Source organism: Cyprinus carpio, chromosome A25 (genome assembly GCF_018340385.1).
Source record: "Cyprinus carpio isolate SPL01 chromosome A25, ASM1834038v1, whole genome shotgun sequence".
NCBI lineage: Eukaryota > Metazoa > Chordata > Actinopteri > Cypriniformes > Cyprinidae > Cyprinus > Cyprinus carpio.
This window is the reverse complement of record NC_056596.1, coordinates 2,452,656-2,468,714: the sequence shown is the minus strand read 5'-3', so window position 1 is coordinate 2,468,714 and position 16,059 is coordinate 2,452,656. Positions and strand designations below refer to the sequence as shown.

General features: G+C 33.1%; 1 protein-coding gene across 2 annotated transcripts; it reads right to left on the bottom strand.

Moving 5' to 3' along the window:
- Positions 1 to 1,579: 1,579 nt before the first annotated feature.
- On the bottom strand, positions 1,580 to 6,263 carry LOC109099414 (ras-related protein Rab-19-like). Of its 2 annotated transcripts, XM_042715022.1 has the most exons (5): positions 6,118 to 6,263; positions 5,687 to 5,769; positions 5,224 to 5,412; positions 3,538 to 3,721; positions 1,580 to 2,209 (listed from the first exon to the last, which is right to left on the bottom strand). In XM_042715022.1, exons 2-5 carry the CDS (start codon positions 5,735 to 5,737, stop codon positions 1,932 to 1,934), a joined length of 702 nt encoding a protein of 233 aa, XP_042570956.1. In that variant the 5' UTR covers positions 5,738 to 5,769; positions 6,118 to 6,263; the 3' UTR covers positions 1,580 to 1,931. The 2 variants fall into 2 exon arrangements, with proteins under 2 accessions (XP_042570956.1, XP_042570955.1); XM_042715021.1 differs by lacking the exon at positions 6,118 to 6,263 and having other exon boundaries at positions 5,687 to 6,085.
- Between the last annotated feature and the right edge of the window lie 9,796 nt (positions 6,264 to 16,059).

The following is a 16,059-nucleotide window of genomic DNA, read 5'->3' as shown; positions in this document are numbered from 1 at the left end:
AGTTTTGATATATTTACGGTAGTATATTTACTAAATATCTTCATGGAACATGATCTTTACTTAATATCCTAATGATTTTTGGCATAAAAGAAAAATCAATAATTTTGACTCATACAATGTATTTTTGGCTATTGCTACAAATATACCCCACATACTTAATACTCCAATCTCACACATTTTTTATTTTAAACTTTAAAAAAAAATTTTTTTACATGCTTTTGAGCCATTTTATTTTTCCTGTCCGTCTGACATGATTTTACATTTATGTTAATTGATTGCATTGAATTTGATTTGTTAAATACTCAAGCATGTAATTTTTTTTTTAAAATGTCTTTTGTATTTGAGAGGCTGTTTCCAGAGTAGAATATAAATAATGTAATTATAAGGGTGTGGTTATTTTTGCAAAATTTTGTCAAAAAGGGTTCATTTTCTATTGTCAGTAGTGTAACGATGCATGAAGCACAGCTCGCAACAGCTAAAAATAGACTTTTATGTAACTAAAAAAACAAACAACTAACACACACCCACTCCTTATATATATTTACTACTTTGTTGCTAGTAATTGCTACTTTATATTTCTCAGTGCGACTTAGTGTCTTACAATGCTACTTCTCTTATTTCTTCAACTTTTTCATAAGATGTGGCCACATTTAAGTTGGTCACTGAAGTTTGCAGTTGTTCGTGTTTAAGATGATTCGCTTTGACACTTCCGGTGTAGACAACCTCAAGTCGGGTTAATGGTGTTAGGCCTTGTCCCAAATCATGCTCAATCTTGTCTAGGCAGTAACCATCATTCTGCAAAAGTCTTGCGAGGTTCTTAAGGGACAGTGAGCCCCATGCAACGCAAAAGGAACAAATTATGGTGTAATTTTAATTAAAAGTAGCAGTTATTAGGTATGAATGAGTTTCGCGGTATGACGTTTACCATCTAGACGAGCTTAAATCCAGTGCACCATTTGGGACAGGACTTGAAAGTTAGGACGTACCTTCAGGTGGCTTGTGAGCTCAAACAGAGAGATTCAGCGTGATACTTTCACAAGCACGATGTTAAACGCCTGCAGCAAGGAAAGACTTTCATCCACAAAGCCATACTAGTTAATGAAGAAACAACTCGATGCCACTCACAGGAGGAAGTGTTTTTTCTTCATAGATGGAAATGTGTGTGTTCTCTGAAATATTCGCCATTAAAAGTTCACATACGCCTCAGTTAGTGTGTGTAAATCTGAACACTTAGGTTTGCTGTAAAACACTGTACCACTTAAGCGGTTCACACGTTCACGTTTTGTTAGCGCTGTTTTTTAATTGTCTTGTGTACACAAGTCAGGTGTTTTTTGTGCATCGTGTCATATTTTATTTGCATCATGTCATATTTTATAAACTGCAAACAGTTTAACTTTTACAGCTGTTTCAAATTTGCAATTGTTCTTTCCAGCTGTTTTTGAACGCGTTCTGTGTGTACGGATCATAGGACAACGCTGATCTGTGACAAACCGCGTGATTATTCTTCATTGCTTTAAACATTTTAACACACAAATCTCTGTTCATATCTAGTCCTTTAAATAGCCTATATTGTTAAGTGTTACGAAGAGAACAAAATGCATTTATTAACAGTTTTTAACATTTTATTGTACTCTACACAACCTACTGCACAATAAAGGTCCCATAAGAGGTAATCCGTAATATTGTACTTGTATACATGTTCACAGAGTTAATTCATTAAATGCAATTTTACATTTTACAGATATTTGATTTGTTTTTACTCCACATACACCATGTTGCATGGGGTGCTTAAAACATTGAGGCTGTAAAAATATGATATTGGTGAAACAGATCTGGCAAATGATCCAGTTCGTATTTGTGTTTGCACTCAGGAAAGCGTCAAAGGCTTATATTTACAACGTGTTTTACAGGGTTGAGCAAAAATTTGCCCGTCAGCAGTCACATGACCTCTTCTCCAGGTGTTCTTCTTCATCTATTGGATGAGAGTCTGAGTGTGGGAAAACAGTCGGTGAATCTGATTGGCTGTCCTGATGGACTGTTCCTCCGTACTGCGCTATGAGTTCTCGCGCCATCAGTTCGAACGCTTCCTCGATGTTGTGATGCTGTTTGGCGGAGGTCTCGAGCGCCGCCAGCGCACCTGTGTGCTCCGCTAGCGTGCACGCGTCCTCAAACAGCACCTGCCGCTGTGCCTCCAGGTCACACTTATTACCTGCACGACGCAAAATATATCATGAATATCTGGTTTATTTGCTGCTAAAGTTCTCAAGCATCTATCTTGAGTAGCTTTCAAAGATTTGATGCCCAAAGATGCCCTAACTAATAATAGTCACACACACAAGACCAAAGGGATGACAGGATAATGTGGAGACTCAATGGGGAATGGGTTCAGCACTGCAGCTGGAATTGCTTGCAGGTTCAGTGCTGAACAGAGCCTCTAGACTTCCTACTCATTTTTGACAGCAGTAACCCTCCAAAATTTTAGTTGTAATATTTTTTTTGGGGCTACAGAGGTTACTGTTCTCTAATTTTGATCACTGTGTTTTCCAAATGTTTTGGCTATTCTGTCAAACATGCTACAGCTAATATTTCTTCAGATTTTGAGTGATCAAGACTAAGAATATTTCAGAAAAAAATAAGTATTTATAGATTGTTCTCTAATTTTGATCCCCACTGTGTGTGTGTCCATATATATATATATATATCCTAAAAAATACAAAAAAAAATATATTTTAAATGTGGTAATATATATATATATATATATATATATATATATAATATATATATATATATATATATATATATATATATATATATAATATATATATGCAAAAAAGATATAACATTAATAAATAATTTAATTCATAAATAAAAATACAATTGTATTCAATTTTTATGAGACAAATATATACATGTATTTAAAATATTGAATTTACATATTATATATATAATTTTAATATATATATATATATAGATATCATAATTTATATATATATATATATATATAATATATATATATATATATATATATATATATATATATATCCTAAAAATACAAAAAAAACTATTTTCAATGTGTAGAAGGTAATATATATATAAATTATGATATATTCAAATTAAATTATATACATATATAATGTTGAATCTTATAATGTAAATTCAATATTTTAAATACATATTATTTTTTCTATATAATTAATATTATCAAAATATACATATTTGTCTCACAAAAATGTAATAAAATTGTATTTTTATGTAATGTAATTAATTTATTAATACGTTAAATCTTTTTTGCAGAAAATGTAAATATATATTAAATATTACATATCGAAGATTACATAAAAATAAGTATTTATTTATATATGTATATATTTTTATTTTAACATTTAATATACCTGCATATCATGTGACCATTAACCAATATCAGACAACTGTGCACATGTGAATGTCTTGTTAGATTATTCTAAAACCTTAGGGGTAGTTCAAATAAATATTTTGTGTGAAAAGAGTTCAGCTGGTTGTGGGACTCGCAGCTCTGACCTATCAGAACGAAGACGACATTGGCGGCTCCATACTGCTCCACCCCTTGTATCCAGTGCGGCACAGACTCAAAGGTGGGTCGTCGGGTCAGATCGTATGCGATCATGGCACCGTGAGCGCTTCGGTAGTAACTCTGTGTGATGGTGCGGAAACGCTCCTGTCCCGCTGTGTCCCAGACCTGCATCTGATCTCAAGAACATCACGCAGATCCACACAGACACAAAAAACACAAATGACATCTCTTTAAAATCTCTAGTGTCTCTTCTAGACTGCAGTGAGACTCAATGGAGGCTCCTGAGAAAAGGACTCTAATTTCACAGTAATCTCAAATCTACTGAAGAGATCTCAACACTGTGAGCACATTTGATAAGATACAGTCAGAAGGTCTGACTCTGCAGTCAAAGGTTAGACGTCAATATCAAACACTTCAGACTGAAGACTGAAGAAAGGACAGAAATCATGTGAACTCTATATTGACTAATTCTTATTTTATTTCAGTTTGTACTATTCTATTTTTATAGAAAACTATCTGTATATCTTTAATAATAATATATACTCATTAATATTATTATCAAGAAATAAAATATATTATTTTACGTATTGATTTAATTATATACACACACATTGTTTATATAACTGTATACGTATATTTATCCTATAAAATATAATGCATTTTATTTATTATACAATTCTATATTTCATTGTTTTATTTTTATTATTTATAATAAAATAATTTAAAAAATCTTGATTTATTTCCCCTATTATTTCCTTTTTTAACATGAAATTAATACATACATATAATTAATACATAAAATTAATATATAATTGTGTGTTAATTTAATTGTTTATTTACTTTATTTACTTTATTTCATAATTATAAATAATAATTGTATTAATAATAACAATAAAAATAGCGATATACTGTATATATATACACACATTTTATATATTTTTAATTATTCTATATGTATCTTTTTCCTATTAAATATGATAATAATGTATTTTATATATTTAAATGTTTATTTTATTATATAATAATAATGATTTTATATATTTATTACACACACACACACACACACACACACACACACACACACACACACACACACACACATATATATATATATATATAATTACTATTAATTATTTCTCCTTTGAGAAAACTAAACAAATACTTTTTAATACCGTAATAATATACAGTAGGTATAGAAAAGAATCACCCCCCTTTAAAATAATCAAAATGATCTCAGCTGATCACAGATGAAAATCAAATGGCTTTGTGTTCCACTGAGAAGATGATTAGCTACACATGATTGAGTTTAAGTTATTTTTAGGAGGGGGGTGATCCTTTTTCCAACTCAGTGATTATGTATTTTTTAATTTTTTTTTCTGATATGTTGGTGTTTTATCTTTCACTTGGATGCTATAAGTAGCACAGAGTAAATACAGCTGGATAAAACAAAAACTGTGTCCGTCTTCATTTCAGGCTGCAGAGCAACAAAATGTGATTATTTTAAAGGGGGTAATTCTTTTCTATACCCACTGTATATATATCCGTTATAGTATAATACTGTTTTTTTTATTTTATTTTATTACATATATATCTACTTGAAGAGTTCTTTTCTGAATTTAAGGACCCCCAAAGAAACACTGAAACTCTAAAAGATCCCAAATCTGAGTGCTCACCTTCACTCTCTTCCCATCGATGTCTATCGTGCGAACGGTGAAGTCCACTCCAATAGTGTTGTGCTGGCCGTCACTGAAGAGCCCAGACCTGAAGCTGTGGATCACGCAGGTCTTTCCCACATTACTGTCACCAATCAGGATGATCTTGAACAGAAAGTCACAGCGGTCTTCATCCTCCTGCCCTGTGGACTGCATTTCTGTAATTAATACTTGCGGATCGTGACCCACAGACCACGAAATGATTCATTCAAGGCGCAAATGTCACAGTTCCAGTGCTATTTTCACCATGTCTGCAATCTGTTTTCCAAAGGCAGGCCTTTTCTGTAAGCTTGCACTAAAACTATCGTGTTAGGAAATCTCCATAGTGCCTAAACAAAGTGAGTCGACCTCGTCACACAGCATTAACTCAACACTTTCTGTGAAACGCAAACAGTCAAATGCAAACAGACACACCCCTGTCTACCTGCGTCTTGAGACGAGACGTCCAGTCGCCTGCCCACCTGCACCACTGCATCTCTGGGAACTGCAGTTTACAGATATTGCAGTCTATTGGGAAAGAAAACATGCATATTAAAAGTTTTACATAATATGAGCCTGTTATCGCTGTCCTTAACCACCTTAACCTTAAACTGAGGTAAAAACAAAGAATACATATGCATCTTAGAAAGCACTAGACTACAAATCAAAAGCAAAACAGTGCTGCTGTCTTGAAAGGTGACCTTTGCTCAGCAGAACAGGATATAAACACATAACTCACGCCATCTGGCTCTATTACACACAATCACTGGTCAGATCTGACTGTCGTAATAAATAACCAGTCTGTCACATCCTTGACTAGTCGCACATTATAAACTAGTCTTCTACACTCCAGAAAGAATATATAGTGGCACTTACCGTATCTCTGCTCCAGTGTGTTTATGAGAATGTGAAGGGATGAGATCTACAGTATTGTGTGTAAACTGTGAATGCACACCCACACACACTCACGCTCACGTCACAAGCTGGAATGAACACAAGGCACCGCTGCACGCCGGACAATGCACTCATCTGTGTGAGGGGTGCGTCTGGCTCTCGGCCCGGTCCAGAGGTCAGAGGTCTTTGTGTCTGGTCACAAGTTGACTCGGGGAAATGCAGATAAGCTAGTTAATGACTCCTCGTGTTCGACTCAGAAACAGTCAGTCTACTGTACCATGAGTACAAACACTGACTGCTTTGAAAATCATGCACATCAAAACGTACATGTGTAATTAGACTATTTCATTTTTCACATTTTTAAAAGGAAACATGAGTATTTGCCCAAAAAAAAAAAAAAAAAAAAAAAAGGTCATAATGGGTGTTGGTATGTGTGTCAAAGTAAATTTTAGTATTTTTCTATAAACTACAAAAAACAGCATTTTAGCAAAACTTGCATTTAAAATAATTATTTTTGTACATGGGTCAAAGACGTTAAGATGTCCACATCAAAAGAAATTTACAAAAGTGATTTTATGTCCATGGAAAGCACATTAAATATATATTTAAATAAATAAAATGTCAAGATTTCGGTGAAATAATGTTACATTGTCATTCAGTGTAACAATATTTATGTAAAAATTCTAACAACATGCTTATTCTGACGTGTACATATTAAAATATATAAAATAATAAGGAAGCATGTTAAATTTTACTGTGTTTTAAATGAGTAAAAAAATTCTTACTGACAAATGGGAAAAACCTGGGATAGTGGCAAATTTTAAAAATGTAAAATTACAACTAATTAGAATTTGGGGTGAAAGTCTTTAGTTTTTTAATATGTCATAAATTGATTTTTGTTGATCAAGATTGTTACACTGAATGGCATTTTACTGTAAATCAGGGAAAAATTTATGATATTTGTTTTTTGCTCAGAAAAACAAAATTGCAATTAAATTAAACAGAAAACTTTTTAAATTTTTTTGGGGGAAAACAAGAACAATTTAAAGCAGTATTACACTTATTGTTTTTATGCTTAAACCCTTATTCGTCTTTGACCCATACGTTTATTTATTTTTATTTATTATTTCCCCAAATGTTAAATATTTGTTTATTTTAAATACGTATTCATTTGTCCATTTAAAATTTTTATTAATAAATTGATAACTGATTTCTTAATTTTTGTATAAGTACATCTCCTACTCCATAACTTGCAGTGTAACCTATTTTTTTTTAGCACAAATATTCTATATATTCACTTAAAAATATTTTGAGGTACTAAAAATATGCAATGTGTACATCATTTAAATAGATGTAGATAATAGGATGGATTAATTTAATCAAAATTGACAGTAGAGAGAAATTTACATTGCTAACTTCAAATAAATTCTCTACTTTCTATTCATCAAAGAACCCTGAAAAATTGCATCACGGTTTCCACAGAAATATTAAGCAGCAAAACCTGTTTTAAATATTTAATATCAAATCAGCATATAAGAATGATTTCTGAAGATCATGTGACACTGAAGACTGGAGTAATGATGCTGAAAATTCAGCTTTGAGCACAGAAATAATTTACATTTTAAATTCTATTCAAATAATAAAAAAAGTTATTTTAAATCATAATAATATTTCACTGTCATCAAATGAATACTGTAATAAAAATCTGTCTTTGTGAGCAGAAAAGACTTCATCCAAAAGTATTAAAAAATCTTAAATACTTAAATGCTAACAAAGAGCTCTTTAAAAAGATGGATGTGTGGAAATGTTTGGATGTACCATTTAACTCAAATATTACAGGGCAATTACTGTAATCGCAAACATCTTTTATTTGTACAAAAAAATCATCTGTATTCTCTAATTAGCAAACATTCAACCAAAACCATACAAGTCAAAATCATAAATAACAGATGAGGAATCTGTCATCCATCACAAAGATGACATCAGGCCTGCAGACACACAATCCAAGAGTCTTTTGGATGTGAAATACTTGACAAATAGCTGCATGTCTTTAGAAGAGGTAACACTGGACTCAGACCAGCAGAGGTCAGTGTCACTGATCGTGTCTTCAGGTCTGTGTGTGAGACAGGGTTAACTGGCTCTTTGCTGGTCCTGGCCTTCTCTTACAGGCCGAACCTTTCCTGGGCGTTCGCTCTTGCTGTGGGACGTGAATGGGTTTCCAGGGAATGGGGTTGACGAAACTCGGAGCTGGATAGTTCACATTGTTATAGTCGCCTTAAAGTGATCAAATTAGTCAATGTTGCATGTGTGCCAGAATCTACAGTGTGGATATTTGTGCTTGATATTATGGCTGTCATGGAATTTAAAAAAAAGGGGGGTCTTTCTATCTTACCATTTTTTTCCTCACAGTTCTGAGAGAAAAGAATTGTGACATAAATTAAGAATTATGAGATAAACTCAAAAAAAAGGTAAGTGCAGCTTTTTAATCCTCACAATTCTCAGGTTTTTTTTTTTTCCCAATTCTGAGAAAAAAAGTTGGAAATTTTGTGATATAAACAAAGAATTTGGATATATAAGCTCACAATTCTAAGAAGAATTGTCTGATTTGTGAGATATAAACCCACAAAAGCAAAAAAGAAAGTTAAGCTTTCTTTAAAAAAAGGTAATTGCAACTTTTCTCACAATTCTGAATTAATATCTTGCAATTCAGCCTTTTTTCTCGCAATTCTGAAAAAATTAAAAAGTAAGTGTAAGTTAATAAAAAAGATCTGTGAAATATAAACTTGCAATAGCGAGAACAAAGTCAAGCTTATTTCCATCACAGAATAAAAAAGTTTACATCTCACTCCATTTCAGAATTGCAAGAAGAAAAAAAAAAAACAATTTTTCTTTTATTAATATTCTGTGACAAACAAGCTTCCATACTTCCATACTTTACACATGTGTGATGCACAAATATTTCCACACCCTCATGATGTTCAACGGGAATAATGTTTTGAGAAATTCCCCACGCTGCTCTTTTCTATATGTTTCTCATCAGCAGGACACACCTTCTCTTGGAGCTTTCTCTCCATTTCGTCTTGCTTCTTCTTTCTCAGCCACTCCTTATACTTCTCCTGAGCTTTCTTTTCAATCTCAGCACGTCTTTTCTCCTCTTGAAGCTGTTCTTTGCTTTTCTGAAACACTTTGGACATTCTCTCTTTCTTTTCCTAAGCACAAAAACACAGTAAAATCACGAGAAGGGCCTTCAGGAGATTAGACCCTATTCTCAAAAATAGCCAGAAAATCTCAATTTTAATTTGACAATATTGGAGTTTGCTCTGGGAGTCTGCTGTTCTTGTTTCTTCTCGTTCTGTTTTTCCTTCAGTGTGAGCTCCTGAAATACAGACCTTAATTAATGCATGACGAGTAATTAATGAGAGACTTTTCATTTTTTTGGTGAACTATCCCTTTAATATTTATTTATTTATATAAATATTTAAAGACACTACCGTTCAAAAGACCTTTTCTATGTTTTTGAAAAAAGTATGTTATTCTGACATTTATTAGATCAAAAAAATACATAAAAAAACAGTAATATTGTAAAATACTATTGCCATTTAAAATAGCTGATTTCTATGTGAATCTCTGTTAAGCTGTAATTTATTCCTGTGATGCACAGCTGAATTTTCAGCATCATTAATCCAGTCTTCAGTGTCACATGATCTTCAGAAATCATTCTAATGTGCTGATTTGATGCTCATTAAACATTTCTGATTATTATCAATGTTGAAAACAGTCGTGCCGCATGATTCTTTGACGAACAGAAATTTCCAAAGAACAGCATTTATTTGAAATAGAAATCCTTTGTAAAATTATAAACGTCTTCATCGCCACTTTTAATTAACTTTATGCATCCTTGCTAAATAAAAGTTTAAATTTATTTATATATATAGGCCTATAAAAAAAAACTTTGAATGGTAGTATATATAAAAGTAAAATAAAAAAGACCACGTGTCTAAAAACCACTGCTGAAAATAGTAATAATAGCATAAAATATCCCTATAAATACTCATGCAGAAATACTTCGCTATAAGTATCAAAGTTTTTAAATTGTAAGGCACTTCTAAGGTATTTAAAGGGATAGTTCACCTTCAGTTGCTCGTCCCCATTGACTTCAGTAGTGTTTCATACAATGGAAGTCAATGGGGACCAGCAACTGAAGATGAACTATCCCTTTAAAAACACTATTAACAAGGTAAGCACCATGTCCAATAACAAGGTAGCAGTTTTATTTGTTTTGGACTGCATACAGTTATGATTTACATTTTCTAGATTCATATTTAAAACAGAGCCTGTGAACAAGTTTAAACTAACGTTAGTTAACTTTCTGTGTGTGTTTAAATCACATCTGCACGTTTCGACAGACTTTAAACATATGAATGCTCCGTCAAGCTCCGCCTCCTTTTCTTAAACCCACCCACTCAACGCGTCAATCACACCAATCCTGAAAAACGATTGGTTGCGCCCTGTAACCAAGCGAGCTGATAACAGAAGCCTTGTTTCTTAGCAACGAGGCGTCCGCGTCATAAAGACCAGAAAACACGCATTGATTGTTTTGCTTTTTATTTTTATTGATGTAATCACAATAACAAGAGTTTAATATATGATAATATGAAAAAAAATAATAATAATAAAGATAAAGTAATAACGCTTAATAAATCAAGGGAAAACACATCAAAGACTTATATGAATGCATTTCTAACAAAGTTGCCAAATTGCTACTTATGCTTATGTTTCAAACTTTAAACTCTCTGAAAGACATTCTTTACTATTATTATTTTTTTTATTCACTTGCATGTTTCTTTACACTTTGCCTAATAAAGTCTTTCTTGCTTGCTATATAATAAACTCAAAATAATAAGAACAGCAGATTTAATGACTATGATATAATTCTTTCTGACTGAGGTGTCCTTTGTTTACATGTGTATATTTTCCCTTCACATTTTTTAAATGTTTGCATTTCAATTCAACACTTTTTTTCTTTGCAGTATAAAAAAGTAAAACCTTTTGTCACAGAGAACAATAAATTTTTTTAACTAATTAACACACTGTATATATGCTCATTTATTTATGATACATTTTATTAATTCTGTCCATCCAGGAAACTACATTGGGGTCCATCTATACAAAGAGTCTCATGATCAATATCACTTGACTCCCCAAATAAAATAGTATAAAACGTCATAAATGTATTAACTTTTTTAAAACAACTAGCAACAGCTACAATGCATATTTTCACTTTGACTAAAGTTTTAACTTGTTTTGGGCCCCATTCATGTCTATATGTCTATTCTAGTCGTAGTTGTCAATACAGACCTCTCTTTTGTATCTGTTCCTGCTTACTATCGTGACACAAACCACTGCAGAGATCATCCCCAGCAACATCAGGCCCATCAGAGAAGCATACACAAAATAGAAAGTGTCCAGCCGAGGTGTCACGTATGTTAAATGAACTCTGCGACTAATACACCAGCCTCTGGGAATGTCAAATAACGCCCAAACCCTGCACCGATAGGAGCCGCCGTCCTGGATCGAAAGCTCCGATATGGTAATGTGATTGGGGTCGGATGCATTCAGCCGCTTCTTCATGTCCTCTTTCACAAAATGACCTTTTCTGTCGACTAGCAGGTATTCTGAGCTTTGATTGAACTCCCTGTACCACTGTACTCTGGCAAAGTACGACAGATTGAAAGCACACATCAAATCAGCACTGTCACCCAAAGCAAACGTGATATTGATGGGATCGAGAATGGAACAAACAAAAACGTTGAGTTCATTAAATGTCTCTGATTGTGAAGAACAGATGTATGTTCCAGTGTGGTACGGCAAAAGGTGAGGAATGACCAAAGAGTAGTTACTAGTCTTTGTGGCATTCAGCTTTTCATAAATTTCACCTGCTGATCGACTGGGAGTTAGCCAATATATGTCCTCTGATGGGGAACCTTTAACTCCACAGGGCAAAGCGTAACTCTCTCCCGAGACGAGGAAAATGTCCTGTCCATCAATGTATAGTTCAATCTTCTTGTGGTTTTGGCACTGATTGTCACTCCAAACCAAACAACTGAAAAAACCATCGTCCATAATTGAAGTTTTTGATAAATGAATTAAAGAGCCTTCGTTCAGGACTTTCATTCTGCTCCTAAGTGCATCTGGAATGATCTCCAGAGATACGCTGGTATCCAGAATCATTTCACCTGCCCATCTGAGATCCCTTGTTTTTAAATTCTGAAACACCTGAAGAGTCTCTCCACGACTGGAATTGAACTTCTGACAGGAGATTTGCGCAGTTTCACCATGAAGATAATACATTTTCTCTTGTCCCTCCGTCTGAGCACAAACTATCACGTGAAAGCGTCTTTTCTCCATAAGCAGCCCATTCTTCCAGCATTCAGAGAAATACTCTTGATTTTCTGAAATATTAAGTAGGAAATATGCGGTGCTAGGATCTCTGGTGGAGTAATTGCTCACCACCCGAGACTTGTCTGGATTTAACCTATACACAAAGACGTCTACGAATGTGCAGGGTACCTGAAGCACAGCACTACCCTTAGTTCCGAATGCATAGAGAGGTTCTTGTTCCAGAAACAGGCTTGTGTTTATTAGGAGCATCAATAAAAAGAAAACCGTTACAAACGGTGACATCTTCTCTCTGTGTGAGTTACAATTTTTGAGAGCCTTATCATTAAAGTAAGGATTGCACAACATATCTTCTCAAAATATCCCGGAAATCAAAAAAAGAAAAAAAGATTTAAGCTACTCAAGCTCCCAAAGTGCTCCCAAGAATAAAAGTCCTTTATATGGTATCTATGCTTCAATGAACAATCTTTAACTTCCATGCATTCTTAAAAATAAAGGTTCTTTATTGGCATTGGTTCCATGAAGAAACTTTACCATCCATAGAACCTTTGCATTCCACAAAAGGTTTTTATATATAGTGGAAAAAGTTCTACAGCTTGTTAAAATATTCTTTTCAGTAAGAAAAAAAAAAATTATTTTGGGGAACCCAATATGTAAACCTCCTTTTGGAACCTTTATTTTAAAAAGTGCAAAACTGGTTTTTCACAAGCAATGCAATAGAAGAATCATTTTGTGTGACCCTTAAAGTGAACTTTCTTAAAAGAAACATTTTTTTCTTAATCTAAAGAACATTTTTCTACTATAAGGAACGTTTTGTGAAATGTAAAAGTTCCATGGATGTTAACGGTCTTCATGGTACCATCAATGCCAAAAATAATAATAAAAAAAGCATGTAACTTTTTGGGAAATGTAACTTTTTGTAACTTGTAACTTTTCCATTGCACAAAATTGTTATTTTTAGGGAGTTAAAAAGGTTCTAGATTATCAAAATGTTCTTCACACTAAGAAAAGAAGGTTCTTTTAAAAATGGTTCTTTGGGGAACCAAAAATGGTTCTTCTATGCCCTGGCATCGCTGTGAAAACCCCTTTTGGAACTTTTATTTGTAAGAGTGGTGTGCAAAAACCAGCCTTGACCAGTTTAGATGGATTTAACCAGTTACTCCTAAACTACTTGCTATTGCACAACACTCTTCTTTTTTCTCTAAGTTTCTCAGCAAATTAATCATGATAATATGATATCTCACATCTTGCGTTTTAGTACGTAAAACGCTTCTAAGAAATATCAGATGCAGAGGCCCTTCTTCCAAAACATCCTTTCTGTTTCCTTAATGAGTGTATAGGCAAGTATCACTGTTGCTCATTGTGAAAAATCCCACTGACTTACATTGAAGAAGTCCACCAAATGCCCAAGCAGCCAAATTTAGCCACTATGATTTAGCCAGCCTAACCCACTAAGATGCTTTATCTGGAAGAAAGAGAAATCACTAATGACATTGCTTTAATATGCCGACTGTTTCTCCTCAGTGGAGCTTTCATTTGGGAATTCTGTTCAGATTCTCATCGTTCTGAAGTATAAAACAATGAATACAATTCGTTTCATTTGGTTTTTCTGTTCAAACAGGTTACTTTGACTGGTTCCCTATATCTAGACTTTGAGGGAACATAGGCTACTGTAAGTATGAGCGCATGAGGAACACTTCCACCAGGTTAAAAAAAAAAAAAGGAGGCTAGGTGAAATTTTCTCATGAGAAAAAGGCTCTCATGTTTCTCCTCCAGATAAGATCAAATGATCTGAACTGCTCTCTACATACACTTTATAGCTTACTGTCATATTAGTGACTCCCAAGATAGTTAGGAGAAATCTGATACTTAAATAAGACATCAATGAGATCTCTATTAAATCATCTGAGCTATAAAAATATTGTCTCGGAAGAGAATATGAGCTGCACACTTAGTGTTGTGCATCAAATGCAGCAACATCCGAGTCATGTTATTTTCACATCACTGAAAACAATCTGGATTTCGTTTGAAGCAATTTTTATTTAGAAATTTATATTGCAAAGAAATGGCAAATAACAACAAATTTTAATTTTGATGTAGAAAGACTGAATCTGTATTTTTTTGTAAAACATACTGCAGTCTTATTAAAAAAAAGTCTGTTTTTTAACTTTGTTTTTTTTTTTTTAACTTTGCAGATTTCAATCTTGAAGATAGTGCTGGGAAATACTGTAATCTTGATGTGATTCAAAGGTGAAATGAATGTCACAGATCAAGTTTTTAACCCTTTCATGATCCAGAACACCAAAACAAGCTGAATATCCCTCTGAACAAGTGTGATTTTAGTATTATACTATTGTAGTTTTTATTACTATGCACTAAAGCATGCAGTCGCTGTGATGCCAAACCAATGTGAGTTCACCATCAAAATGATTAATGACTAAATGAATGAATAAAAAAAAAAAAAAATTCTAATAAAATTCAATCATCTATTCACATGTCCTTCCAAACCCCTGTCTCCTTTTCTTTCTTCTTTGAAACATAAAATTATACATTTTGAGGAATTTTACACTGCTGTTCTCCTCTATACAATGTGCCTGGCAAGGACGGGGAAAAAAAAAAAAACACATTAAATGGATAAATAGTATTATGAAAAAAAAGATAAGTCTATTATGTATATGACTTTGATAACCTTCCACAAGGAACAAAATTAAATTGAAGTTATTCACTCTCAGTCTTTCACATCTCTGAATATTCAGACATCAACAGAAAATAATCTTCAAATGTTCTCTTTCTGTGTTGCATAGAAGAAAGTCACAGAGGTTTGAAATGACACATCCAAATACAAAGTCTATTGGTCTTTGTTGGTTAAATCTGTTGAATATGAAACATTATACTGAAATATTCAACATCAACAATATACACACACATATGGCATGTTTTATCTATAAAACGAGGGAAAGAATTCTTATTTCGTAGCCACAGTAAATAAGACAATAAATCTGTGGGCCTGTCATGTGCAGGGCTCCCTGAATTACAAATCAGTTGTTGAAAAACCCATATCAGTTTCCAATATTCAAAACAAAAATAAACTCATCATCAAAATAAATGCCAAAATTTACACCTAACAATTCTGTTTTGTTTTTTCCCCCCAAAAAAGGAATTAAAAATAAAGGTAATTGCGACTTTTCATCTCACAGTTCTGACTTTGCTTCTCACAATTGTGAGAAAAAGTCTGAATTCTGAGATAAAGCCGAAATTACTTAAAAAAAAAAAGATCACATGGTGGAAACATGCTGTCTAAACAACCCATCAGAGATGTACAAATTGTTTATCATCATTTTAAACATATTTTAACATTTCAAACAGATTAATTAAAAGTAAAACTGTAAAATATAAGTGGGAAAAAACACTTTGTGCACATTTACCTTTCACTTATGCATGTATTTTGTCAAACATAGAAGTAGCCTGAGCTATTTAACCCTTTGAGCTCTCTAGACAACATTTTAAATTAATATATTAATAATA